At 41.3% G+C, this 26,517-nt stretch overlaps 1 protein-coding gene across 5 annotated transcripts in view; it reads right to left on the bottom strand.

The window, feature by feature from the left end:
- The window catches only part of MAGI2 (membrane associated guanylate kinase, WW and PDZ domain containing 2), a 1,096,261-nt gene that overhangs the window by 52,285 nt on the left and 1,017,459 nt on the right, over positions 1–26,517 (bottom strand). For all 5 annotated transcript variants that reach the window (XM_045031437.1, XM_045031446.1, XM_045031453.1 and 2 more), the window contains 2 exons: positions 23,553–23,801; positions 2,763–2,948 (listed from right to left, as the gene is read on the bottom strand). In XM_045031437.1, the coding sequence (XP_044887372.1) occupies positions 2,763–2,948; positions 23,553–23,801 (435 nt within the window). The remainder of the gene's footprint in view (positions 1–2,762; positions 2,949–23,552; positions 23,802–26,517) is intronic.

Genomic DNA, 26,517 nt, shown 5'->3' with positions numbered 1-26,517 from the left:
GAGGGAGGGAGGGAGAGCCTGGGCTCTGCTCACAAGCACAAGAGGGGATACAGCAGCTCTCTACTGAAGCTACTTATTCCTAGATGCTACTACTCACAATGTGCATAGCTGGTGTAGGGACATGCGGGGGCCCTTCCTCCCATTTGCAGCTGGACCATGATCTGTCTCAAACTGATCAGCGAAAAAATCAGCACATGTTTTAAAAGGGTTAGTGTGTGTGTAATATATATATATATCCACACACACCCATACACACACATGTACTTCTAGACTCATATATATATGTACATATACACACATACAAACTGTCCTCAACAGCTGTCTATCGAGCCATTGTTAGTTCCTTTTATAAGATTAAGTGGCATTACTATTAACTGGTTAATGTGATCTAGGGCTTTTTTGTTAATTTAAGTATCAGAGGGGTAGCCGCGTTAGTCTGGATCTGTAAAAGCAGCAGTTAATTTAACAATTTCCTATTGCCTATTTATTCAACTTTCCATAACAATTGATTCTTTTATACCTATGACTATTTTCAAAGTTTGATTCTTTTAGGATAATTTAATTTTTTTAAATGTTTGTCTAATTTAGGACAAATTGTCAAAAATACTTCTAAATTTGCATAAACACCAGTCAAATCATACATTAATACTACTGCTTAGCATTCCTATAGCACTTTTCACCTGAGTGCACTTCACTATTACCCCTTTTTATTAACAGGGAAACTGACATTTGAGGTTAAGTATGTGCCTAGTGTCAGTGAGTCAGTAGCAGAACTAGGAATAGAATCCAAGCCTCATCATACCTGTGCTGTAACCTCTAGAACAGAGGTGGGCAAACTACGGCCTGTGGGCACCGTCCTGCCCAACCCTTGAGCTCCCAGCCAGGGAGACTAGCCTCCGGCCCTTTCCCTGCTGTCCCTCCGCCTCCCAGCCTCAGCTCACCATGCCGCCAGTGCTCTGGGTGGCGGGGCTGCGAGCTCCTGCCAGGCAGTGCAGCGGCGTGGCTGGCTCTGGCCAGATGGCGCGGCTGCCAGTCCTGCTGCTCTGAGTGGCATGGTAAGGGGGTGGGGAGCGGGGGGGTTGGATAAGGGGCAGAGGGTCCCAGGGGGCAGTCAGGGGACAGGGAGCAGGGGGCAGTTAGATGGGGTGGGAGTTAGGGGGTTGGATAGGCGTGGGAGTCCCACGGGGCCTGTCAGGGGGTGGGGGGGTGGATAAGGGTCGGGCCAGTCAGGGGACAAGGAGTGGGGGGGTTGGATAGGGGATGGGGTTCTGGCAGGGGGCAGTCAGGGGGCAGATGGGAGCGGGGTCCAGGCTATTTGGAGAGGCACAGCCTTCCCTACCCAGCCCTCCATACAATTTTGGAACCCCAATGTGGCCCTCAGGACAAAAAGTTTGCCCACCGCTGCTCTAGAACAATCCCTTCTCACCAACAGCTCCAGAGTCTGCTCATGTTGCAGCGCTCAACATTTCAGATGTGCTTCTGCTTTTTCTTTTCTATGTAAATGAATCAGTGTCACCAGAGGTGGACCTATTTGCTAGTATACATTTTTGTTAGCTAAATGCTGTACAATGCTGCCTTCAATGGCATAGCATAGATTATACACTATATAACCTATGCCTGAAGAGGCTTACAAAACAGATCTCTGCTTAATATATGCCACTAACTTTAAATCTCTTTCTGAACAAAAGAAAGAGTCTGAACAAATTTGAACTGGATGTATGGATCTAACTGCTATTTGGAACGGGTGAATGCTTTAAGGAGTATCTGCTAAGAGGAGCTGACCTGTGCTCTTCCTGTACATCTAGGTGTTTCTTCACATTGAATTCATTTACTGACATAGGGGCAGCATTATCCAGGGCCAGTGTCTGCCAATTTCCTCTATATACCAGTAGAAGAGCATTATACTCAGTATGAGTTAAGCTGATAGCCCCGTCAGAGCTGAAGGTCATCTAAATAGCACACAGATCAGCAAGTAATCTCATTGGTTTCTGTATTTGACATTCCTATCCACACTAGTATTCTGCTACTGGGACTTAAAGTCACAGTTTCATTAATACAATGGAATTCATATACTAGCACTGCAGCTCTTTCAACTTAAATTACATGAAGCTCAGATCAAAGAAACTCCATTGATTGGTTTGCAGGGTGATGCCCACGATAATGAATCTGTTACCTTGTCTGCATCTGACAGACTGAGCCCTTTGGAGCTTGGTTCTCCCCTACCTTGCATAGTCACTTATATCTGTGAAAACCAGTATCAAAACAAATTTCTCCCTTCACTCCAGTGGTGGCATTTTACATCCACTTTTGCAGTCACTCACTACAGGTATAAATGAATACACAAGATGACAGTTCGTGAGTCACTTATTTCCCACTGGCTAAGGACTTGATTTTGTTCTCTTACACTTGTGAAAATAAGGAGTAACTCAATTGAAGTCAGTGGAGATCAATAATATAAAAAAGAGTGAGCTCAAAATCAGGCCTTTTAGTGAGTATTTTAAATCCATGTCAGAAGGCAGTTCTTCTACAAGTCCATAGCGCACACACTGCAGTACTCCCTATGCCATCAGATTTCTTTAGGTTTTTTGAAACATACATCCACAATTAGATTTTTTTAAAGAATTCAGATAATATTCTAGCTAGTTCTAGGGTTGCCGCTGTAACCTTTTTGTACAGCGTATGCAACCTTCAAAACAAAAACTCTTCAAACTAGCTGGAGGTAACATAACTTTCTTCCCAGGCTTTAAGGCTTAATTACTTACCCTCCTGAGGAATGATGCGAAGTGTTACACTAAGACCTGCATCTTTAATTAGCTTCACAATATCCGCATGAGGCATGTTAATGATAGACTGGCCATTCACAGCTAAGATCCGGTCTCCGACTTTTAGTTTCGTACAGCGATCAGCAGGACTTCCATCAATTATCCTCCCTATTTTATGGGGTACAGCTAGATAGGGAAAAATATTTATAGTTAAAAAATATTACAGTAGGCAGTGGTATCCACAGACAAACAGATGGCCACATTTTCAAGAATTTCCCAGGTAAATTAAAAAAAAAAAAAGGTGCACAGAGCCAGTTATTATTTGTATTGCTATTGTGTCTATAGGTCCCAGTGAGGATTCAGTACCCTCTTGTGACAGGTGCTGCACAGACATGAAGTACAAAGACAGTCCTGCCTCAGAGTGCTTGCAAACTTGGCAGATGATAAGATGCTACAAGAGGGCAAAACAAACAGATGTGGGGAATGGCAGGAGAATGTAACAGTGAAAGTTTAAATTTTGCACAATAAATAGTAATCACACCTGGCCACATACCTCTCAATGTTCAGAATTTCTTGTATTTTTAGATTTTATTATAAAAGTACAACCTAGAGATTATTTCCTTTATATTCATATTTTTCAATTATGGAAAATAATTTGAATAGATGCATTCAACATACTGTTCTCACCCCTTCCTTATATACACTCAAAGAAAAAATGCAAATCATACCAGGGATTTATTGCAGTTTGCATATTCACATGTCAGGGTGAATGGACTGTTCCAGTGTAAGCAGTGTATGGCACATATATGTGCACTATGCATATACACATATGTAAAGTCTAGTTTTATAACATTTTCAGGTCACACTTGTTTCTCAGTTTGCTGCCTTCCCCTTCATTCTCTAATTCTTTCTGTGTTCCATCTCATTCTCCCCCTCACATTTTCCTGTCCTGTGTCTTTTCCCTATTTCCCAATGTTCTTCCCAGCTCTTTCTTCACTCATCTTTTCTTGCTATGCAATCTCTGCTCCTTATCTCAGATCATTTTGCTTATTCACTAGATATCTTGTCTACAGCTATTCCTTTCTCTTCTTGTTCCTCAGCCCACACTCACCAATTTCACTTCTTTTCCCTTTCCATTACATGCACACACTCATTCCAACGTAACTTAATTATCTAACCTGGTCCCATCCCTATGCTGAGTGTCTCCCAGACACCCCATACCTATGTCTTAGCATCCTTAGCACAGAATTCCTAGGTCTCACCACCTTCCTTCCTCTTCAGCAGAGGTGGCTGTTGGAAAGCTCCCCTTTTCAAGCCCATCTGCATGGTGTGTGAGACCTTTGGATTTGCTCCTCCTGCCTACTTGCTGCTTGCCGACCTTTCAGCTATATCAAGGGTGGATGTGACTTCCAGGCCTGCTGAGGAGGCCAGCCAAGACTTGGAACACAGAAATGATGATCCATGGACATGGCACAAAAGCAATGCAACCCACTCTCATTGTTACAGGGTTTGCATTTTGTGAGGGAATAATTTGTTGCCTCTAGAAATCAGGTGCACTATGCAGTTCCAAATCCCACCTATCCTTTCCAACATGCAAAAGGATTCCTTAACTGGGCTGTAACCCATCATTTCCCCTTTTTCTTTATTCCAGAGATGTACCCGAAACAGTTTGGTAAAGAGCTACTCAGTAGTATTGTATTATTCAGATGCAAAGGGCAGGTAACTATTGATAACAAGCATCTCTACATCTCTAGACAGCTGGATTTCTGTTCAAAATCTGGGTGACTAAAGCACTGTTATATGACACTCACTGCAAGGTATCTGAGCACCTTAAACGCTTTTATCCTTACAACACTGCTGGAAGGTAGGGAAATATGTTAGCTCCATTTTACACATGGGGAATTGAGGCAGAAAGGCTAAGTGATTTGTCCAGGGCCATACAGGAAGTCTGTGGTGGAGGAATAACTTGAACCTATGGCTTCCCAAGTTTGCGGCCTAACCACTGGACCATCCTTCCTCTCACCAAAGAGTGAGGCAGCCAGTAGTTACCGAGGAGAACTAAGTGGTTTATTATTAATGGTTCCAGGTTTAGGATTAAACTGGCAGGATTTCTTTTCCAGAACTCAAATTTTAAAAGTAGGGTTAAACACAAAATCTCCTCCCGATTTTTTAGAAACATGTCCTTTGATGGCCAGTCACAATTCACAATCTTATCTGAGTCATTTGCTGATTACATTGCACCACCAACTGATCAGAAGGTTTAAATATTTTCAATCCTAGCTAATCTAGTCTGCTAATAAAAGGTCTTCTACTGGCCACTGAACATCAGCCAGCACCACAGGAATAAAGGAGCGGCATGAATTCCTACGGTTAATTCTCTATAGCTGCCCCAGTCTCCAAAACATCAAAAGAGACCATTGAATTCCTGCCATTGTCAACAATGTAGTTTGAAGTTTAGCGTCAAATCTGAATGGAGCAACCTGTATGGACGAGGTCATTAGTGGTGCATATGAGCACTAAAGTCTTCTAGAGAAATTATCTGCTTTGATTTAAAACCTAATAACTCCTGAAAATGAGACTTGCAAAATAAAAAGTTTTAAAACTTGGAAACAAACCAAACCCCAGAATTTACTGTTCATTATGGGCCTTGTTTTTTAACTCAAATTTAGCCAACAATGATTCCTAAAATTCAGATGGTCTATTTATTATTGGACCTCCATAAACTACTTTTTAAAGAACTGGACTAGATTACAAAATTAACGAAGCTACGTTTATTTATATCAGCTAAGGATCGGGCCCATTATTTGGCTGTTAGTGTATAATGTAAAAAGACTGGGACAGAGAAACAATTGATTTATTGCTGTTTTCTTTACTAAAATCTATATTTTTATGCTAGCAACTAAAGAGAACTGTACAGAGAAAAAGCTACATTTACAAACATTTTTACAAATATCTTAGCATTCACTGCTAGTATAAAATGAATCGGTAACGGAAGATATGTTCAGAATAACAGTGTCCACAAAACAAAGTTAAAATTCCCTTTCCTTTTATAAAGGTTCAACGAGGTGACTGTACAAACTCACCTTGCACATTGCTTATGCAATCACAATTCACAACCCACCCCTGCAACTTTTGTTTCTATTACTGAAGAAAACACTATTCATGCCATTCAAGCCCTTTCTGAAATGCAGCAAATCATTAATTTTCTGAACTGAAGATAGAGGTAACTACTCTGAAACTCAATCCACAGTCAGACTGCATGCTTCTTTAACATTATGCTTCAGTCAAGAATACAAATTTAGCTATAGTTTTAGTAATACTGACACAATTAGAAGAAGAAGGCTAATGGCATATTGGGCTGCATTAGTAGGAGCATTTCCAGCAGACCAAGGGAAGTGATTATTCCCCTCTATTCGGCATTGGTGCGGCCACATCTGGAGTACTGCACTCAGTTTTGGGCCCTCGCTACAGAAAGGATGTGGACAAATTGGAGAGAGTCCAGTGGAGGGCAACGAAAATTAATAGGGGGTTGGGGGATATCACTTATGAGGAGAGGGTGAGGGAACTGGGCTTATTTAGTCTACAGAAGAGAAGAGTGAGGGGGGATTTGATAGCAACCTTCAGCTACCTGAAGGGGGGTTCCAAAGAGGATTGAGCTAGACTGTTCTCAGTGGTGGCAGATGACAGTACAAGAAGCAATGGTCTCAAGTTGCAGTCGGGGAGGTCTAGGTTGGCTATTAGGAAACATTATTTCACTAGGAGGGTGGTGAAGCACTGGAATGGGTTACCTAGGGAGGTGGTGGAATCTCCATCCTTAGAGATTTTTAAGGCCCGGCTTGACAAAGCTCTGACTGGGATGATTTAGTTGGGGTTGGCCCTGCTTTGAGCAGGCGGTTGGACTAGATGACCTCCCGAGGTCTCTTCCAACCCTAATCTTATATGATTCTATGATTTTATGAACTCGGGTACTTGCATAATGCACCGTTGCTTGGGAAATAAGTGCCCATAGGGTGGCATTTTGTTTGAAACCTTTCCTTACATTAAAATCTAATAAATTATGAGTAATCACATTTTGTACAAAAATACAGTTTATTCTGCCACTGTTGCAATTGCATAACTTCCACATGTGTATACTGATGGCAGACTAGATACCCAAAAGAAATAAAACAGCAAATTGACAGTGAAATAATTTACATTTATAAAGTACCTTTTGCATCAAATCACTTCATAAATTATATACTGCATCTACAATAATAATTTAACCTGTGACTGAAATGCGGCCACCTCTGGCCTGGAATGCCACAGATGTATCAAATTCCTAGAGCAGTAGTACAAAACAGATCAGAAGCGAAGCAGCCTCTTTGGGGAATTTAAGTAGGAAGAAAGTACTGAGACCATCCAGGCTGGAATTTGGCTAGAACACCCTGGCTAAAATTCCTGTGCTTGCCATTGCTAACCTAGAGATGATACTATCAATAGCACAGGGTCCCATAAAGCTATGCACGGTCACTGGTTAGATACTGATTCAGGGGAAAGAGTGCCTCTTATTGAATAACTAACACACCTTCACTAAGCTACTCCATGGAGGTCTCCCATCCAAGCAGTAACCAGGCCTGATGCTGCTCAATTGAAGAGACCATAGCTGGACATAACAAGGCTACCGGACATGAGAAATAAGTCTAATTCAATTGTAAATTGGGAGGGGGGAGTCAGAGGTGGGTTTGGTTTGTTGCTTAAAGGTTTACACACCATTGCAAAACTTTTACACTTAAGTGCTATGTATTAAATGGGAAAAAGTGACTTTCAGCAATTGTTAGAAACAGTGTCCTGCCTAACAAGGTAGAAAAAAGGCAATGAGAGTTCTGTTCTGATAATATAATGCTTCTATCTTGATGCTTCTTTGGTACATTGTTTTGTCACCTAATATCCAGCTGGGCTCTGTAAGATTCTCTCCAATATGTACCATTTAATTAAGCTTTTGTTAAACTGCTATTTATTTTCTTAATTCACTTCTTGATAGTTACTTTTGTCCAAACAAAACAATTTGGAACCTATGGCTTAAAAAAATGAACAAAACACTTTAGCAGGGGATGAATTTTTCCACTTGTCTTTGAAGTTCATACTGGTCTGTTCATCCCTCTATATAAGGAATTAAGTGGAAGCAACTCTCCAAATATTTTTCTTTTGAACCACAGTGACTCTGTAGTCTGAGACACATTCTGCCGAGAGAATTCTATCTTCTTATCTCTCATCATTGCGGCAGCTGGACTGTAATTCATATTTTGCAGATGTCCAAGCCTGCAGCAGTCATGGGGGAATATGGTGACACATGGTTTTAAGAGCCCCACTTTATTTCATTCCCTTTGGATGTGGATGAATACATGCTCATCCCATTGTAAAGAGTGATAAAAGATCCTATGTAGCTTTCTTTTGAGGGTAAGTAACTATATTTGTGTCATCAGATCCCACAGCGTATAACTTACAAGGGTGAAAATTCATGCTGAAATATATGCTTTATATAGGTCAGTGCATGATTAATAGTTAGGAATAAGTGAAATGAATGTAACAATAATGTATGAAATATGCTCTCTCTCTTCAGGTGGGTGTATTTTCCCCCCATTAATCTGACGTCCTCTCAAAATGTGACAGTTGTTTCCAAGTGATAGTCGTGTTTAAGCTCTTCAGGTCTCGTTAATACGTTTATTTATTTTTCAGACCACGTTGTTCCTCTGCCTTCACTCAGTGGGATTGAGCATCCAGAGCTCAATCCTGCAAGGTGCTGAGTTTTTTGGCTCTGATACAGTGACACAGTTCAGCATGTGCTTCACCGTGTGAGTAGTTCCAGAGGCTTCAATGGGATATTCACATGGTTGAAGCTGTGTTAGACTGAACAGGGCCACCCACAGGGGCCCCGTGAGCCCTGACCCGGCGGCGCTCCGGGTCTTCAGCGGCATTTCAGCGGCGGGGGGGCCCTTCAGTTGCTCCGGGTCTTCGGCAGCATTTTGGCAGCGGGGGGCCCTTCAGTGCTGCCAAAGACACAGAGCAACTGAAGGGCCCCCTGGCGCCAAAATGCCTCCGAAGACCTGGACTGCCGCCGGGTGAGTACAAGCGCCGCGGCTCCCCCGCTTTGCCCCAGGCCTCCTGAATCCTTTGGGCGGCCCTGAGCCTGAATTGCGCTAGAGTGCTAATCAGTACCTTGCAGGAACTAGCCCTTAGATATCACTCATCCTAATTAAACTCCCCCTGCAGTTTCCGTCTGATACTTTATTTTATTTCCTGAGCCAGGCCTCAATCCTGCAAAAGGATCCTAAACCACAGACCCTTAACCACCCCACAGGGTCCAATTGATTCAGTCAGAGATTAGGGCTTGTGCCTGTAGATCTCTTTGCAGGGTACCAGCTTTATGCTGTTTTGCAGTGTTGCTCTATCCTGTTAAGCAACTGCCATGTTCTGTCCTAGAGGTGGCTGCTATTACCCTAATTTGCCAAGCACTTCAAAATGAAAGGAATTATTAAAAGTAAGATGATGTATTTTATCATATAATAAAATGAATAATCTTATTATAGCTAGTAAGGATTATTTGCTGAGTTTGATAGTTGTCCTTTCATTTTGGCTATGGCCATTTCTCTCTCTTAACTTTCTTTACTCTAACTCCCTTGCTAATTTGCTGTAGGTAGCCCTCAGCAAAACAGGCTAATACAACCAGACTTGGATTAGAAAAAAAATTCAGTTTCACTTTACAAATCTGTTATGGCAGAAAATTATCACTTTTGGTGACATTTGCAGAAAATTGGCATTGTGAGATGCAGTTGCTGAAAGTCTGTAAAAGTTTAAGAAAATTGTAGTAACATAGGAAAATTACATAACCAAATAGGCAAACAATAAAACAAAGAATAAGCAGCTGGTACTTTAGATGTGGTACCATGCCAGCAACGAGGTTCCTATCAAACAAATCTCCCTTTAAAAATAAAGTCACATACTGTAATTAAGTGAACCATTACAAAATCGAACTAGTTCAGTGAACAAGCCAAACTATAATTAGCAACTACATGCCCAGAGCAACCTACAATTTTTAATGTAGTTACATTAAATTCTATTTAGTGTCCGTGATAGAGGGTCTATCAAAAAGGGTTCTGAGTAAATACTAAATATCAAATACATTTGTAACCAGTAAAATATTAATAGTGCCAACTTAGCAGCTTTGCACAATTACTGTGAAAATTTACTACCCTGGGCACAAAATCCACCCACACGCCCTTTATCATGCTGATTGGGTTAGTGAAAAAAATCATATTTTGCTTTCCCACTAAAAAAAATGATCCACTCAGTGAGTGAAGCCATAACCCCAGATCCCAAAGTGGAGTGGGAAGCTTGCACTGGAGCATAGCAATCTTACAGAAGTGGCAAATGTGCTCACTGATGTTTCTGCTGCCCCTCTTGTAAAAATGAGTGCCTGCTTGAAGACTTGACTCCTGGGAGCCTGCAGTGGGCCCATCCCCCAGCTTTGTGCCCCGACTCCTACCCCCAAACAGGGAGACAGGGAGGAACTGTGCTAGGAAAGCTGCCCTCCTATGCTGCTTAGGCCTTTAATTACCTTGGCCAGTCCTGGGGCTGGACCTCCTTCTTGGGATAATCCTCTCCTCTATTGCATACTCTCTCTCCTCTGCCACTGCTGCCTCCTCCTGCCCCTCCAGCTTCTCTCCCCCCAGACTGCGCAGTGAGCAGGGGCGGCTCTAGGTATTTTGCCACCCCAAGCATGGCAGGCAGGCTACCTTCAGCGGCTTGCCTGTGGGAGGTCCCCGGTCCCGCGGATTCGGCGGCACGCCTGCGGGAGGTCCGCCAAAGCCGCGGGACCAGTGGACCCTGTGCAGGCATGCCGCCGAACGCAACCTGCCTGCCGCCCTTGCGGCGACTGGCAGAGCGCCCCCCGTGTCTTGCCGTCCCAGGCACGCACTTGGCGTGCTGGTTCCTGGAGCCGCCCCTGGCCGTGAGAGTCTGATAAGCGGCAAGCTGCGGCTATTGTCAGCAGGGTTTTGTGGTGCTGGATTCACAGCACAAGCCACAGGTTGTATGTTGCGCTCCAACTGCTCCCAGGGATCCTGCTGGCACACTCTAGGTACCTAGAGTGCATTAATGCAGTCCAGCACGGTCCACATGTAGCCAGAATGCAACTTGCAGCCTGTGGCTTGGGCAGTGAATCCAAAAGCATTTCAACCCCATTCAAATTTCCCATGGCTTGCCTACTATCAGACCCCCACTGTGCAGTCTGTGCATGTGCCACAGGGGCAGTGGAGAAGAAAACCCCAGCGGCCACCCCATTTGCTGTGGTTGTTGGACCCGAGTGATGGTGAGTGACACACATATTTTTTTACATATGTGTGTGTACGCACATGCTTCATCTTGCAAAATTAGTAGATTTAAACCCGAATTACTAATTTCATAATTACATTAAAATCAGGATGATTATGAAAAAATTAGAGAGGGTGGCATCTCTGCAATGTTTGCAGAGTTTGTGAAGTTGGCCAACAAAGTTACTGAAGGGGTGCCTGAAGCATTTGCATTAGGAATACAGATTGGCCTAGGACCCACTGCTATACCAGTGCTCGATGTCTGTCCTGGCAAGTGTGATGACTAGCACCAACCAAATTTAAGGAAAATCAAGATAGGTCTTGAATTCTGAATTTAGGAGTCAAAGGGATGGGACACATTTTTAACATAACGCTGATTAAAAAGTGTGGAAGATCTGATTTAGTTAACTGATTTATTTACAGCCCTCTGTAAACTATTTTATTTTTAAAGATATTTAGTAACATTTCTATGTTTTAAAGATAAAACTAGTCCAAAGCCACGTTTTTGTACCTCTGCCACAAAAGATTTTTTTAAATTTCATGTTTTAGAAAGGGCAAATAAAATACTGGAGTTGATTATACGCTATGATCCGTATGATTACTTCAGCTTGATGTGCATATACAAGGCCAGAATAGACCCTTGGTGCTAAATAAAATGCTGCCTTTCCCTCTTCTCTTTCCATCTCTTGCTCTCTTTATAAACAAAAATAATGTCTCCTGACTCAGATTCACAAGAGCCATACTGAGCTCCAAGTAATTTCTCAGCATGCCCACTAGAAACAGCTGAACACTACAAGTAGGTGTTACCAACAAGTAATGTTTCTCACATCTATACATGCAAAGTTCTCTCATATCCTCTCTACTTTCCCCGCCCCCCACAGTTGAAATAGCATTGTATAAAAAGCCACTAGGCTATTTTCTCACTTTTTTTTCATGTACAATAGTTAAACATCAGAAGTGATCACATGAAGGGGAAAAAAAATCAAACCTCTACTGTATCTATTCAATCCTCTGGCAGATAATAACTTCTTGCCATATTTTCTTAATGTAAATGGAAACAGAAACTAAACCAAGCAAATGAGCCCTCCTGAGCCAGCTGTCCTTTCTAATATGTTATACAGTTGATCACATGAATATTTATTGTGTCCTCAATTCGCTATAGGTGAGAGTTTTCTTTCAACCAACAGGCCCCAGCATACCAGGTTTGAATTTGGAGAATATAATAAATGTAAAAATCTGTAACGTTATTTTTACTGAATTAACTTAAATTCAGTAACAACCCCATCATGCTCGCTGAACCTGTGCACAGAAGGCCTTGGCCTCCAACTTATCTGTGGGAATTGGCAGCGTAGGGTGGGACCAACCTAGTGATCTATTCAGGGGGGAAGAAGGTGAGCTTGCCTAGTGTTAATAAACACTTACTAGCAGTGTTTTCTCACATTTATAAAAATGTAAAGTCTAATCACTTCATTCTGGCAGTGCAAGCAGTTGCATTTCATTGTTTCCTTGTTACTGCAAGTGAGGCTTCTTCATAAGATTTCTTCAAATAACAAAAGATCAGTTTGACTGATATTTGGTTCTGTTGATCCCCTGAAGTCCTGTGATAAGAACGCTAAAAAAAAGAGTGTAGCTATTGCAGAGTGATCTCCTCACAATGAATCCCTTCCAAAAGGCCTATAGCTCTTAATTCTCCCTACTGCAAAATGTGGGCCCAATTCTATACAAAAAATTGTGGAACCAACACATGCTGAATGTAATCAGTCACCCACTCCATTTTTTGTCTTGGGCACTCTTGTCTTTCTGTGTACGTGTGTATTTGGGCTGCAAATACTTCCAAGAATGGAGCTTGTTCATTCTCTGTACAGCACCTAACATACTGATTTCTTTAGAAAGAGTTTCCAGTAAACTATGTGTGGAGAATAAGTATTATTAACTATTTCCAGAGAAATTGGAGAAGTGGTGATGCTTGAGTCAATGTTACTGTGCCAGGCACAATTTTGTGAGAATCAGCATAATTATAAAATGTAAATAATGATTCAGTACAGAAATTACCAAAAACATTTTTGTAAAGAAAATAATACGTAAAAAGGCCCTAAATGGGTTTTGTGAACATTTGTGATGGTTTTCTTATCAAAGGAGTTGTTGGTAAAACATGAAGACATATCACTATGTGCCCATGACTATTAGATTTATAACATGTCTTAAAACAGACTCTAAATGACAGACAGACAGAGGTCTCTGGTTTCTCAGGCCTGGTCTACACTACGCGTTTATACCGAATTTAGCAGCATTAAACCGATTTAACCCTGCACCCGTCCACACAACGAAGCCCTTTATATTGATATAAAAGGCTCTTAAAACTGATTTCTGTACTCCTCCCCGATGAGGGGAGTAGTGCTGAAATTGGTATTGCCATGTCGGATTAGGGTTAGTGTGGCTGCAATTCGACGGTATTGGCCTCCGGGCGGTATCCCACAGTGCTCCATTGTGACCACTCTGGAAAGCAATCTGAACTCGGATGCACTGGCCAGGTAGACAGGAAAAGTCCCGCAAACTTTTGAATTTCATTTCCTGTTTGCCCAGCGTGGAGCGCTGATCAGCACGGGTGGCCATGCAGTCCCAAATCCAAAAAGAGCTCCAGCATGGACCGTACGGGAGATACTGGATCTGATCGCTGTATGGGGAGATGAATCTGTTCTATCAGAGCTCCGTTACAGAAGACGAAATGCCAAAGCATTTGAAAAAATCTCCAGGCTATGATAGACAGAGGCCACAGCAGGGACTCAGCACAGTGCTGCGTGACAAGCGTAACGGAAAGCCAAAGAATCAAATGGCCGCTCATTGGGGGGAGGGAAGGGGGACTGAGGACTCCAACTATCCCACAGTACCCACAGTCTCTGAAAAGCATTTGCATTCTTGGCTGAGCTCTCAATGCCTGAAGGGTCAAAAACATTTTCCCGGGTGGTTCAGGGTATATGTCGTCAATGTACCCCCTTCCTCCCCCGAAAGAAAAGGGAAAAAAATCGTTTCTCGCCTTTTTTAATGTCATCCTATGTCTACTGCATGCTGCTGGTAGACGGGGTGCTGCAGCGCTGAACAGCAGCAACCCCTCCCCTCCCCGGTGGCAGACGGTGCAAAATGACTGATATCCGTCGTCATCATCATCCCGTGAGTGCTCCTGGCTGGCCTCGGTGAGGTCGACCGGGGGTGCCTGGGCAAAAATGGGAATGACTCCTGGTCATTCCCGGCAGATGGTACAAAAGGCTTGGTAGCAGCTGGAGGCTGAGCTCCATCAGCGCCCCCCCTTTCATGTCTAATGAAGATTCTGTACTACCTGGACTATCATAGCAGCGGGAGGCTGCCTCCCCATCATTTTATCTCACTAAAAACTCAGTGTTTCTTATTCCTGCATTCTTTATTACTTCATCACACAAATGGGGGGACATTGCCACGGTAGCCCAGGAGGGTTGGGGGAGGAGGGAAGCAACGGGTGGGGTTGTTGCAGGGGCACCCCCTAGAATGGCATGCAGCTCATTATTTCTGCGGTCTCTCTGGGGCTCTGACCCGGAGCGGCTGTGCTCTCTGGTTCTCTAGTACACTTGCCCCATATTCTAGGCAGGACTGACTCTATTTTTAGACAAAACATAAAGAAGGGAATGACCTGGGGAGTCATTCCATTTTTGTCCATGCGTCCCCGGCTGACCTCAGCGAGGCCAGCCAGGAGCACCCATGACAGCAGCAGACGGTACAAAAGGACTGATAACCATCATCACCAATTTCCAATTGAAAATGGTGCAAAATGACTGATAAACGTCATAAGAACATAAGAACATAAGGGAGGCCGTACCGGGTCAGACCAAAGATCCATCTAGCCCAGTATCTGTCTACCAACAGTGGCCAATGCCAGGTGCCCCAGAGGGAGTGAACCTAACAGGCAATGATCAAGTGATCTCTCTCCTGCCATCCATCTCCATCCTCTGACGAACAGAGGCTAGGGACACCATTCTTACCCATTCTGGTTAATAGCCATTTATGGACTTAGCCACCATGAATTTATCCAGTCCCCTTTTAAACATTGTTATAGTCCTAGCCTTCACAACCTCCTCAGGTAAGGAGTTCCACAAGCTGACTGTGCGCTGCGTGAAGAATTTCCTTTTATTTGTTTTAAACCTGCTGCCTATTAATTTCATTTGGTGACCCCTAGTTCTTGTATTATGGGAATAAGTAAATAACTTTTCCTTATCCAATTTCTCAACATCACTCATGATTTTATATACCTCTATCATGTTCCCCCTTAGTCTTCTCTTTTCCAAGCTGAAGAGTCCTAGCCTCTTTAATCTTTCCTCGTATGGGACCCTCTCTAAACCCCTAATCATTTTTGTTGCCCTTTTCTGAACCTTTTCTAGTGCTAGAATATCTTTTTTGAGGTGAGGAGACCACATCTGTACATAGTATTCGAGATGTGGGCGTACCATGGATTTATATAAGGGCAATAACATATTCTCAGTCTTATTCTCTATCCCCTTTTTAATGATTCCTAACATCCTATTTGCTTTTTTGACCGCCTCTGCACACTGCGTGGACATCTTCAGAGAACTATCCACGATGACGCCAAGATCTTTTTCCTGACTAGTTGTAGCTAAGTTAGCCCCCATCATGTTGTATGTATAGTTGGGGTTATTTTTTCCAATGTGCATTACTTTACATTTATCCACATTAAATTTCATTTGCCATTTTGTTGCCCAATCACTTAGTTTTATGAGATCTTTTTGAAGTTCTTCACAATCTGCTTTGGTCTTAACTATCTTGAAAAGTTTAGTATCATCTGCAAACTTGGCCACCTCACTGTTTACCCCCTTTCTCCAGATCATTTATGAATAAATTGAATAGGATTGGTCCGAGGACTGACCCTTGGGGAACACCACTAGTTACACCTCTCCATTCTGAGAATTTACCATTAATTCCTACCCTTTGTTCCCTGTCCTTTAACCAGTTCTCAATCCATGAAAGGACCTTCCCTTTTATCCCATGAGCTTAATTTACGTAAGAGCCTTTGGTGAGGGACCTTGTCAAAGGCTTTCTGGAAATCCAAGTACACTATGTCCACCGGATCTCCCTTGTCCACATGTTTGTTGACCCCTTCAAAGAATTCTAATAGATTAGTAAGATACGATTTCCCTTTACAGAAACCATTTTGACTATTGCTCAAGAGTTTATGTTTATCTACGTGTCTGACAATTTTATTCTTTACTATTGTTTCAACTAATTTGCCCGGTACCGACGTTAGACTTACCGGTCTGTAATTGCCGGGATCACCCCTAGAGCCCTTTTCAAATATTGGCGTTACATTAGCTAACTTCCAGTCATTGGGTACCGAAGCCAATTTAAAGGACAGGTTACAAACCTTAGTTAATAGTTCCGCAACTTAACATTTGAGTTCTTTCAGAACTCTTGGGTGAATGCCATCTGGTCCCGGTGACTTGTTAATGTTGAGTTTATCAATTAATTCCAAAACCTCCTCTAGTGACACTTCAATCTGTGACAGTTCCTCAGATTTGTCACCTACAAAAGCCAGCTCAGGTTTGGGAATCTCCCTAACATCCTCAACCGTGAAGACTGAAACAAAGAATCCATTTAGTTTCTCCGCAATGACTTTATTGTCTTTAAGCGCTCCTTTTGTATTTTGATCATCAATTTCCCACTGCAGACTGTACAAAAGGACTGATGACCGTCATCTCATTGCCAATTTCCAATTGCAGATGGTGCTATAGCTGGTAACCGTCTCTGCTACCTTGCAAAGGCAAATGAATGCTGCTGTGTCGCACTGCAGTACCGTGTCTGTCAGCAGCATCCAGTACACATACAGTGACAGTGACAAAAGGCTAAACGGGCTGCATGATTGCCATGCTATGGCGTCTGCCAGGGCAATCCAGGGAAAAAGGACGCAAAATGATTGTCTGCCGTAGCTTTCATGGAGGAAGGATTGAGTGATGACATTTACCCAGAATCACCCGCGACACTGTTTTTGCATTGGGATCTCAACCCAGAATTCCAATGGGCGGGGGAGACTGCAGGAACTATGGGATAGCTACGGGATAGCTACCCACAGTGCAATGCTGCAGAAATCGACACTAGCCTCGGTACATGGATGCACACCGCCGAAATAATGTGCTTAGTGTGGCCGTGTGCACTCGACTTTATACAATCTGTTTTAAAAAAACGGTTTCTGTAAAATCGGAATAATCCCGTAGTGTAGACATACCCTCACAAAATGCAGGCTTACCTGACACCTATAAAATCCAAGATAAGCTTCTCAATGACTACAGAAAACAGCATTATAAAAAAGTTAACTTCAGACTTAGAGTTTCTTTGAACTCCTTGGGGTTTTGAGATAAAGAACAGCTTTATTGACTGACTGATGAACCTGTGTGTGTGAGATCTGAGACTATGCTTTGTGCCCCTACTTCACCTGTACTTCTTAGTGGGTAACCAGGTGCCTCAGGATCCAAACCTAGGAGAAAGATTCACCTCTGACAAATCTCCAAGCTTTTAAGAGAGCTGAAAATCTGAAGTGTAAGATGTCTAGCTATCCCAGCCTGGAAAGCTTTGAAAACAGCAATGAAAAACCACCCCCAATGTAATTACACAGTGGAACATACTTGTGATTTATGAGCAAAAAATCTAGTTTTCCATTTTGATTTTTACTTATTTTAAGAATTTACTTTTTGGCTGGTTGTTTGCCTTTTAATCTGCAAAACTAGGTTTCTCTACATAGTTTGAAGCTAAAATTGGTTGTTCACGGCAAATTACAAACATACAAATTAAAAAAAAAGAAACAATTTTAAAAGCTTAAGTGAGACAAAAGAGATTGCTAATGTTATTGAAAATTCTTCACTGTTATTCTCAGGCTTCAGTTGCTCATCTGGCCATTCAATATCTTTGGAGCACAGAGCATGCAGAATGCTTCCATACCACTTTCTTTAATACATGTGGGCCCAGTCCTGCAAACGTACAGATGACTAGTCCATTCAGAATGGGTGGGACTGTTCATGTGTGTGAGTTTGCAGGATCAGGATCTGTCAAGGAAACATTACCGTGTTTTTGGTGAACTCCTGGGGAGTCAATGGGAGTTCTTCTATAGACTTCAGTGGAGCCAGGATTCCACCCTCTATTTTTATCAGTATTTCTTTTTGGAAGTTGTTCATAATAAAATTAGAATCAGTGTTTGTTAGTTGGTGGCTTTCAGTCTAAAATGAAAATGAGAAACCATATTTATGGTCTCCAGACACTCAACTGACAGGGAAAATGACAGAAAAACTATTACTTCAGTTCACAGATTTTTGATTAATTACATTGGCTATCTTCCTAAGAATAAACAAAAAATACTCTTTTTCTCCAAAGAGACTAGATTTTACAACTGAATAGAACTGATCAAAGATTTTCCACTGACACTTATTTTTTTGATGGAAAATGCTTTTTCAATTAAAAGGAAATTTTCACCAAAAAATTAAGATTTTGTAAAAAATGAGGGTTTTTTTGACCAAAAAACAAAGTCTTTTCAGTTTTAAAAAGATGTTCAGTTTTCAGATGCAGAAAACTGAAAAAATATTAAGGTTTTGGGTTTTCAGGTTCTTGACTAAAATTAGAAAAAATGTCAACAAAAAGACATTTTGTGTAATTTTCATCTAAATTTTTCATGGGATGGGGGAAGTATTTCCCACCCAGCACCACGTGTAATGAACTTCACTTTAGATTTTGTAGACCCGAGAAATTGACTTGTTTCCATTCATGTCTTTTTTCGCCAAACAATGCTTTCAAGCTTCAGAAACTTCTAATTAAAGGGCAAATCCTGCCCATAGCTACACCTCCCTAAGGAGAAGTGCACCGGTGTGGTTCCGCTGCTCTCTCTCTCTCTCGAGAAGATTCTGGGGTGCTATGCAGGCAATGCACACTCCTGCATAATGTTGAGTTAAATGCTACTGGGGCTCTCTGTATAACAGCAGGAAGGGCGAAGAGAAGGTCAGTTATAAGAGGAGTGACTGGCGGAGGGGCAGAATTGCTCCTAAGACCGGAATAGGCTCTACTGTCTTTTACCTGTCCTATGTACATCTGCCCAGAGCCCAGCCTGGTCCTTTGAGCTCAGCACTGGGTAAAGGATTTGCTTCTGGATATATAGGTCAAACAGGGTTATTTGTTTATACATTTTTCATTTATCTGAATTTAAAGCATGGCTGACTTTGTGTATTACTCTGCTTTGCCCCAGTGTAATCTCTTTCACTCTACCCTTGACATCCTGCCTCCAGTCCAGCTCTGTCCCCATCTAAGAATAGTATTTTAGTGAAAGATAATCCTGCATTGAATTAAAGAGCATTTCAAGCAATGATTTGCCAAAGAAGAGAGAGAGAGAGAAAATTTCTATGATTTTCACTGCACAGAAGAAATGTGCCATGAGTGTTGGGTGTTTTAGCAAGTGCCAACTTGTCCAAGAATATACTCAGGTCTAAAGATTGCCTGGAATCTATATAATAAGAATTCTGTTCCTGAATAAAGGCTATATCTTGCCCTCTTTCTGTGCAGAGATCAAGAGTAGAAAATAGTCCTTAGAGCATTTGATTAATTTCTACAAAACAAAGATACGTCTGGTAAACAAACAGCACCAAAGATAATTCTTTTAAAGATTTTCATGAGAAAATGCAACTCAGATTATAAACTGCTTGGAACAAGAACCGTAGGTCTGATTCTGGGGTACACTGGTCCCTTCATGCCACCTTGCTGAGGCAAAGGGACTGTAACATAGGCCCAACTGGCTATACAGGAACAGCATAGTGGGAATCCTCCCTTGAGCCCTCATGATAAGGGATGTGACGGGAAAAGGGATTTGACTGGAGAAGCTCTGGCTATTCCTGGTGCTAGAATGGTCCTTTAGGGCCCAGGGCAGCTAGATATAAATTACAAAAGCCTTCACGTTCTTCTAATTTACACTGGTCCCAGAATTAGGGAGCAGCAAAGGTGCCATAAAGCCATCTTTTCCTCACTGTCCTTGGGTCCTGTCCCAAATGCTGAGACCTGAGAATCAGGGCCCATAGGCCCAACATCTATGGCATTGGAATAATAATAATAATAATAACCATCATCATCACAAAATTAATAATTAATAATGTGCTGCATTGTTATAGATAAGGATACAATCTATTTGATCAATTTACAATAGAATGGCACTTAAAACTCACACTACTACATATGACCAAGTAGTTGTTCCTCCGGGATCTACAGTAATTTGTTTGTTGTAGAACAGAATTTTAACTACACACAATGTGCATAGCTGGTGTAGGGACATATGGGGCCCTTCCTCCCATTTGCAGCTGGACAAGTGGGGCCATGATCTGCCTCAAAGTGATCAGCGAAAAAATCAGCACATGTTTTAAAAGGGTTAGTGTATGTGTAATATATATATATCCACACACACCCATACACCAGGGGCGGCTCTAGGGATTTTGCCACCCCAAGCACGGCAGGCAGACTGGGGCCTGGAGCCGCCCCTGCCATACACACACGTACTTCTAGACTAAGGAGAATGTTATCATTGCTCTATTAATGTTACACTTCCAAATGGTCAAACCTTACAGTCCAGTCTGACAGAGTGAAGAAAAAAATTAAGAGAAAGCACGTGCCAGAAAACCATAATTAAATGTAGAAAATATTCAGCCCCTCTATCACCCTGATGATTATGCCCAATGAGACTATTCCTTGGATTGTTCTTTTTCTAGGCACTGGCTCTCCCAATTGACCATAAAACACAGCACTTTATTTGAAAGAATAAAACTAGAGGCAATGACTATTTGACACTACAGACTATTCCCTTCCTGACCTATTTCACTGAAGGGTTTTAATTCTATCTTGGTTGGCTTAAAATGAATACATTAACATTTTTACTGCATACATTTAAATATTGATCCAAGCCATGCTTTGTGTAATACTGTGGTATATCATCTAGTTAATACTTTCATACTGTTAGTACGCTTTGCACTCTTGCTCAAACGTGTTAATCACTTTGTCCGAATAAATATGTGGTGTAAAAACCGGATGGTTGCTAATGCTTCCCTATTAAAATTTTAGTGGATCTAAATGATTGGTAACCTGCTTCCATTACTGATTGGAGTGTTATCTTGTATCCTTTTCAGTTGTTTATTTCACCACAGTTTCAAGATCCTTTACTTAATCTAAGCATTGAAAGGGAATGTTTCTCTTCATTTTATCACTTGTGCACTTTTTTTTAAAATGGACATGATCTGGAAACTGCTCAAGTTCACAGAGATTTAATACAATTACTATTTTAATAAATTAATTTCTCATCTCAACATCTGACCCTCCTCTTCATCTACTCTTGAAGTGCTTCAATTAATGCCAAATTTCCAGTAGCGACGCATTTTTGTTCTAGGGAATTTGATCACTTTGACTCTGCTCTTTACTGTCTCCTGAAGGGTTGCATTTGAAATATTTCTCACTACACTTCTGAGACTACCTTTCAATTAATTCTTTATAATTAAAAATGTATTGTAATTAACTGTGTAGTATATATGTATATCATTGCCCTCTACTGGAGAGAATCACAACGACTCTACTGTGGGTCATACACCCTATTACCTACAGGAAATTCTCCATTAACTCCATTGACTAGTGACCTGGGTTTTGGAACAGGAGTATTGTTTTTTCCCATCTGCCACCATGAAGTTCCTGTTAGCCATGATGTACAACAAAGCGATAACTATGGAATCATACCTGGCTGACTGGTTATTGTTTTGTAACAGTATTAATTTTGAGGATCCTACTGAATTTAACAAAAAAGTTCATTTGAGATAGTATGAAGAATGTTATAAATGCTTGACCATGAAATGTTGTGAATATACTTTGCATGGTCACTTTCCATTGTGAGATTATAGGACTCTTCCCAGTACTTTTTTTACTTGCATTTATTTTATCAGATTGAAACAGATAAATACATTGGAGGGGCTCAAAAGGGAGGAACTGTCATTAATTTCCTCAGAAAACAGTTTTGGCAAGTGGGGGAAAAAGCAGTTCAAATGGGCCTTTTGGACACAGGGAAAGGGCTCAGTTTAGTCTGCAACCCACAAAGAGGGTAGCAAATATTCTCATGGGGCTTGATTTTTAGAAGTATTAAGAATCCACAATTTCACTTGAACTCCCTGGAAGCTACAGGTGCTGATGCCCTGCCAGGCGCTTCTGGCATACAAGGGCACAATGTTAAGTCACCATCACAACAGCTCTGGAGGCAGAAGCTGGGCTATGATCACTAATGATCTGATTCTGCCACCCTTTTCACACTGAATAGTCCCATTGATTACAGAAATCAGCCCCTCCTTATCTCTCTCCACCACAAAGCATTCCAGTAGCTTGAGCAATATCCTATTAGGCAGGTTCAGTAAAGTGTTTGTGAAGAGTCCATTTTTATTGCATATGTCCTATGCTTTGTATCTGGCATTAATAAATGTTGTCATTATAACTCTATGACACTACGTTGTATTAATAACAATAGGGCCAGATTCTCAGCTGGAGTGAATTGGTATAACTCTGGATCTATGGTATTTAACATTTGATAAGAATCTGTCCCATAATAGGTGGCTCTGGGAGGGCTAGAGCTCTTTGAATCCTATTAGTTGGGCAGATAAGTGAGTGTTTGAGACAAAGTTGTTCTCCATGTCCACTGAAGGCAGGACAGGAAATAATGGGCTTAATCTGCAGTAAGGGAGATTTAGGTTTAAATTCTGGAATAGGCATCCAAGGGAGGGTGAGGAATCACCACCACTGGAGATTTTTAAGAACAGGTTGGCAAACACCTGTCAGGTATGGTCTAGGTATGCTTGGTCCTCCCTCAGGGCAGAGGGCTGGACTTGGTGTCTTCTCAAGGTCCTTTCCATCCCTACATTTCTATGACTCTTAACCCCAAAGGACGGAATAACCTTTCTTCCTATGCATAACATGGCAGGGAGACTGTTCCCCAGGGAAGCAACTTTGAGTGTCTCTTAGGGTTTGTCTACACTACCTCTTAAGTCGATGTAAGTTACGTAACTTAGGGGCGTGAGAAAAGCAACTTCCTGAACGATGTAAGTTACATGAACTTAAAGCGGTGTCTACACCACGCTATGTCGGCAGGACACGCTGTCCTGCTGACGTAGCCTACGCCTCTCGCTGAGGCAGAATAATTATGTTGATGGGAAAGCAGTCTCCCGTCGACATACCACATCTTCACCAGGTGAGCTACGTTGCTGGAGCTGCGCCGAGGTAGCGTGGTAGTGAAGACAAGCCCTAGAACTACAAGCTGTGCTGCCAGACAAGTGACAAACATATACGGTATTAGGTGTCTGATTTTTTCACTACATGCAAACTTGAAGAAACAACAGGTGGTAGGTAGGACGTTACTTACTTATTGTAGATCCAGATTCAGGTCTGTTCAAAGAGCTGATGATAACGAAGCCAAACCCTTCATTCTCTTTCCGGTGGATGACAACGTCACTGGTTTGTAAGCTGTGTGAAGTAAAGCCCTCTGGTGGTGTAGCATTACTACTAGATGCAGCATGATTACTGTTAGCATAAGCAGCATAGTCACTTCTAGGAGAACTGTGGTGTGTAGACACTGAACCTGGGCTTCTGCCATTTTCTGGGCAAGGGTCTCCTAAAATATAAATCATATAAGTATTACAGTTTAACTTGTTCAGTGACTTTATCAGTTACTTACCTTTGCTAATGCAACATGAATACAACTGACTGTTTATGCTAAACAAAGGAAACATAACAGATGTGAAAGAACTGGAATCTACCTGATTATGCAAAGTATTCAAGGGAAATCAGATAAAAGCAAACATAAACACAAACTCCTATTCTGCTCCACAGAGAAGCGAGGAATCTGTTGTAAGAAACAATACAAAGCTGTACAGCAAAGAAAGTTAACAAGAACTATTCAATTAGCTGATCTGTCATCTAGGGGGAAAATTGGCTGTCTAATCCAATACTAAATTATTTTCTTCGGATTAAAAGAATTTAAGCAGGCAGCTAATACAGAGTAATTTGGATTAGCTTTATAATTTTCCTCTTATAAATTGATTAGCATACTCAAAAGATGTTTATGGAGTAGAGGAGCAATACAATGAAAAATAATCACAAGTAATTATTCTGTTGCTGCCTCCATAGTTACAATGCTCATTTAGAAGTTTTAAAGATGCTCTTACATGCAGAGTTAAAATGATCAAAAGTGAAAATGAAGTCCATTAACCTTTCAGCTATGGCTTTATAATTTGTAAAAGCAGAGAGGAAGAGAAATTTTGTGGGATTAAGCAGTTCCTCTACAAACATTGCTGGCAGTCAGTAACTGTAAATAATTAAGTGACGCTTGTACATGGAAAGAAATGTACCTATATTCATTGCAGACCTTTTGTTTCAGATGAATCATGCCTTTCACAGTTTAAATATAGTAGTTTCAGATAAATATACAATGGATGTTTTCTGTCTCTAGCAGTTATAGTGGTGCAGTCATACTACAAAATATCTGACAAGCTTCACATTTTCCCCACCCCCAAAAGAGTTTACAAGTTAAAACTTCCAAGTCTGAAATCTATTTTCTGAATAAAATAAGCAGGATCCAAGGACAAGCTGTTATTTTCTCAGGCAGGTCCTTTAACAGTCCTTGTGCAACTTTGAAATAGAGTGATTAGGGAGAGTAATGAGGAAGAAAACCAAACAATTATTGTGCCACTACATTAGAATACCAATCTCCAAGAGTTATTGGACCCAATCTGCAACTAAATGCCATAGTCAAAGACAAGAGAGATCACATTTTCTGGCTGTCATGTTTTAGAAGGTTGACTCTGTATATGTATACTGTGTATGTCAGTATGGCTTCAACAAAAAGAAAATGATCTTACTGCCCTGCATTATCAGGAGCGGGCTTTGTTATAAATGAATGCTAGAGATTCCCATTAACTACACAAAAAGTAGAAAAATGCAGGAAAAGCAAATTTTAGATGGCTATTCAATTTTCTTCTCTTTATTCTGAAACATATGCATCAGAATTTTTTTTTGCTTGCTCTGCCTGCAAAGAAATGGCATTTTAATTTCTATTTCCTCTGAAACATTACTTTTTTCTAACCAAGCAGGTTTCAGGAGCTCAAGTTTGGTAATTCTTTACCTCTGTTTTTGAGAAAGATTCTGAGGCAGAGCTGTGCAAAATAGTCACATTAAATCTCAAGCCCATTTGGATGACATTTTCTAACCCCAGCCTGTGCTAGCAAATGGTTTATGCGGATGGGCTGAGGTTGTCTGCCCATTTCAGAAGCTAGCTAACCTCATTTCTATCCCACTTCCTAGCAAAATCCTTGAAAACATAGAAAGAAGCAAGGGTGTGATGGCCTTGAAACTTGGAGGTGAGGGCTTCCCCTTGGAGGCTAGCATTTTTCTAAAACCTGTGAATCAAACTGCTAGGCTCTGTTTGAAACCTGAACCCCGTGAGGTTTGCACAGCCCTAGTCTTGACTCTTAGTTTGAGAGTGTGTGTATTGGGACCATCTGAGGATGTCTTTTCTTCCGAAGGCCTTTCCTCTATGTCTGATCCCTTTATTCACCCAATATTGCCTAAGACTTGTTCTTTCTTTCTTTCTTTCTTTCTTTCTTTCTTAGAGGAAGGCAAGCTTTTTGATCACTTCTATGCCTGATTTCCACAACCCCAAAGTCATTCAGAGTCAGGACATGAACAGATCAACCCAAGAAAGTACAAACATATGTGTAAATGTCAATTTTTAAAAATACCAATTCAAAATTAACCTTTTCTTTGTTATGTAAGGCTCCACCTTTTTTTTTTAAAAGAATGATTTCTTTCTATGGTTTTCTTTTCAAAATTTAGTTTTCTTTACATTTTACCTGCACATTTCTGACTGTTGCTTATATTAAGAATATTTTCACTATGGCATATTGAAGGGCATATTCTCCTCTCAGTCAAGCTGGTATAACCCCCCTGACTACAATGAAATTGCATTAGTTTAATTTAGATGAGAATCTGATCCATTGCATAGAAAAAAGAATAGAAAAGTCACACTAACTTGAAATTGGATATACAGTAAAATAGGTTCTAATTCTGCAAGTTACATGTGGGTAGACTATTATTCCTGCATGTTATAACTTGCAGGATCATGACCTTAATGTTGTGCATCAGTATGAAAATAAAGAATAACAAAGCTGCAAGACTAGTAAAAATTGCAGGAAAAATGTTTCTGCAAATCTAGTATTTGCTGTAAAATTTTTTTGACAGCAATATAAGGAAAACCCAAGTTCTCCATATTGCACATGCTCAGAACTGAGAACTTCATTTTAACCCTATCAGCCTTAGGTGAAGATGTATGC

This window comes from Mauremys mutica, chromosome 1, assembly GCF_020497125.1.
Source record: "Mauremys mutica isolate MM-2020 ecotype Southern chromosome 1, ASM2049712v1, whole genome shotgun sequence".
Taxonomy (NCBI): Eukaryota; Metazoa; Chordata; order Testudines; family Geoemydidae; genus Mauremys; species Mauremys mutica.
This window is presented reverse-complemented; position numbering and strand designations above follow the sequence as displayed.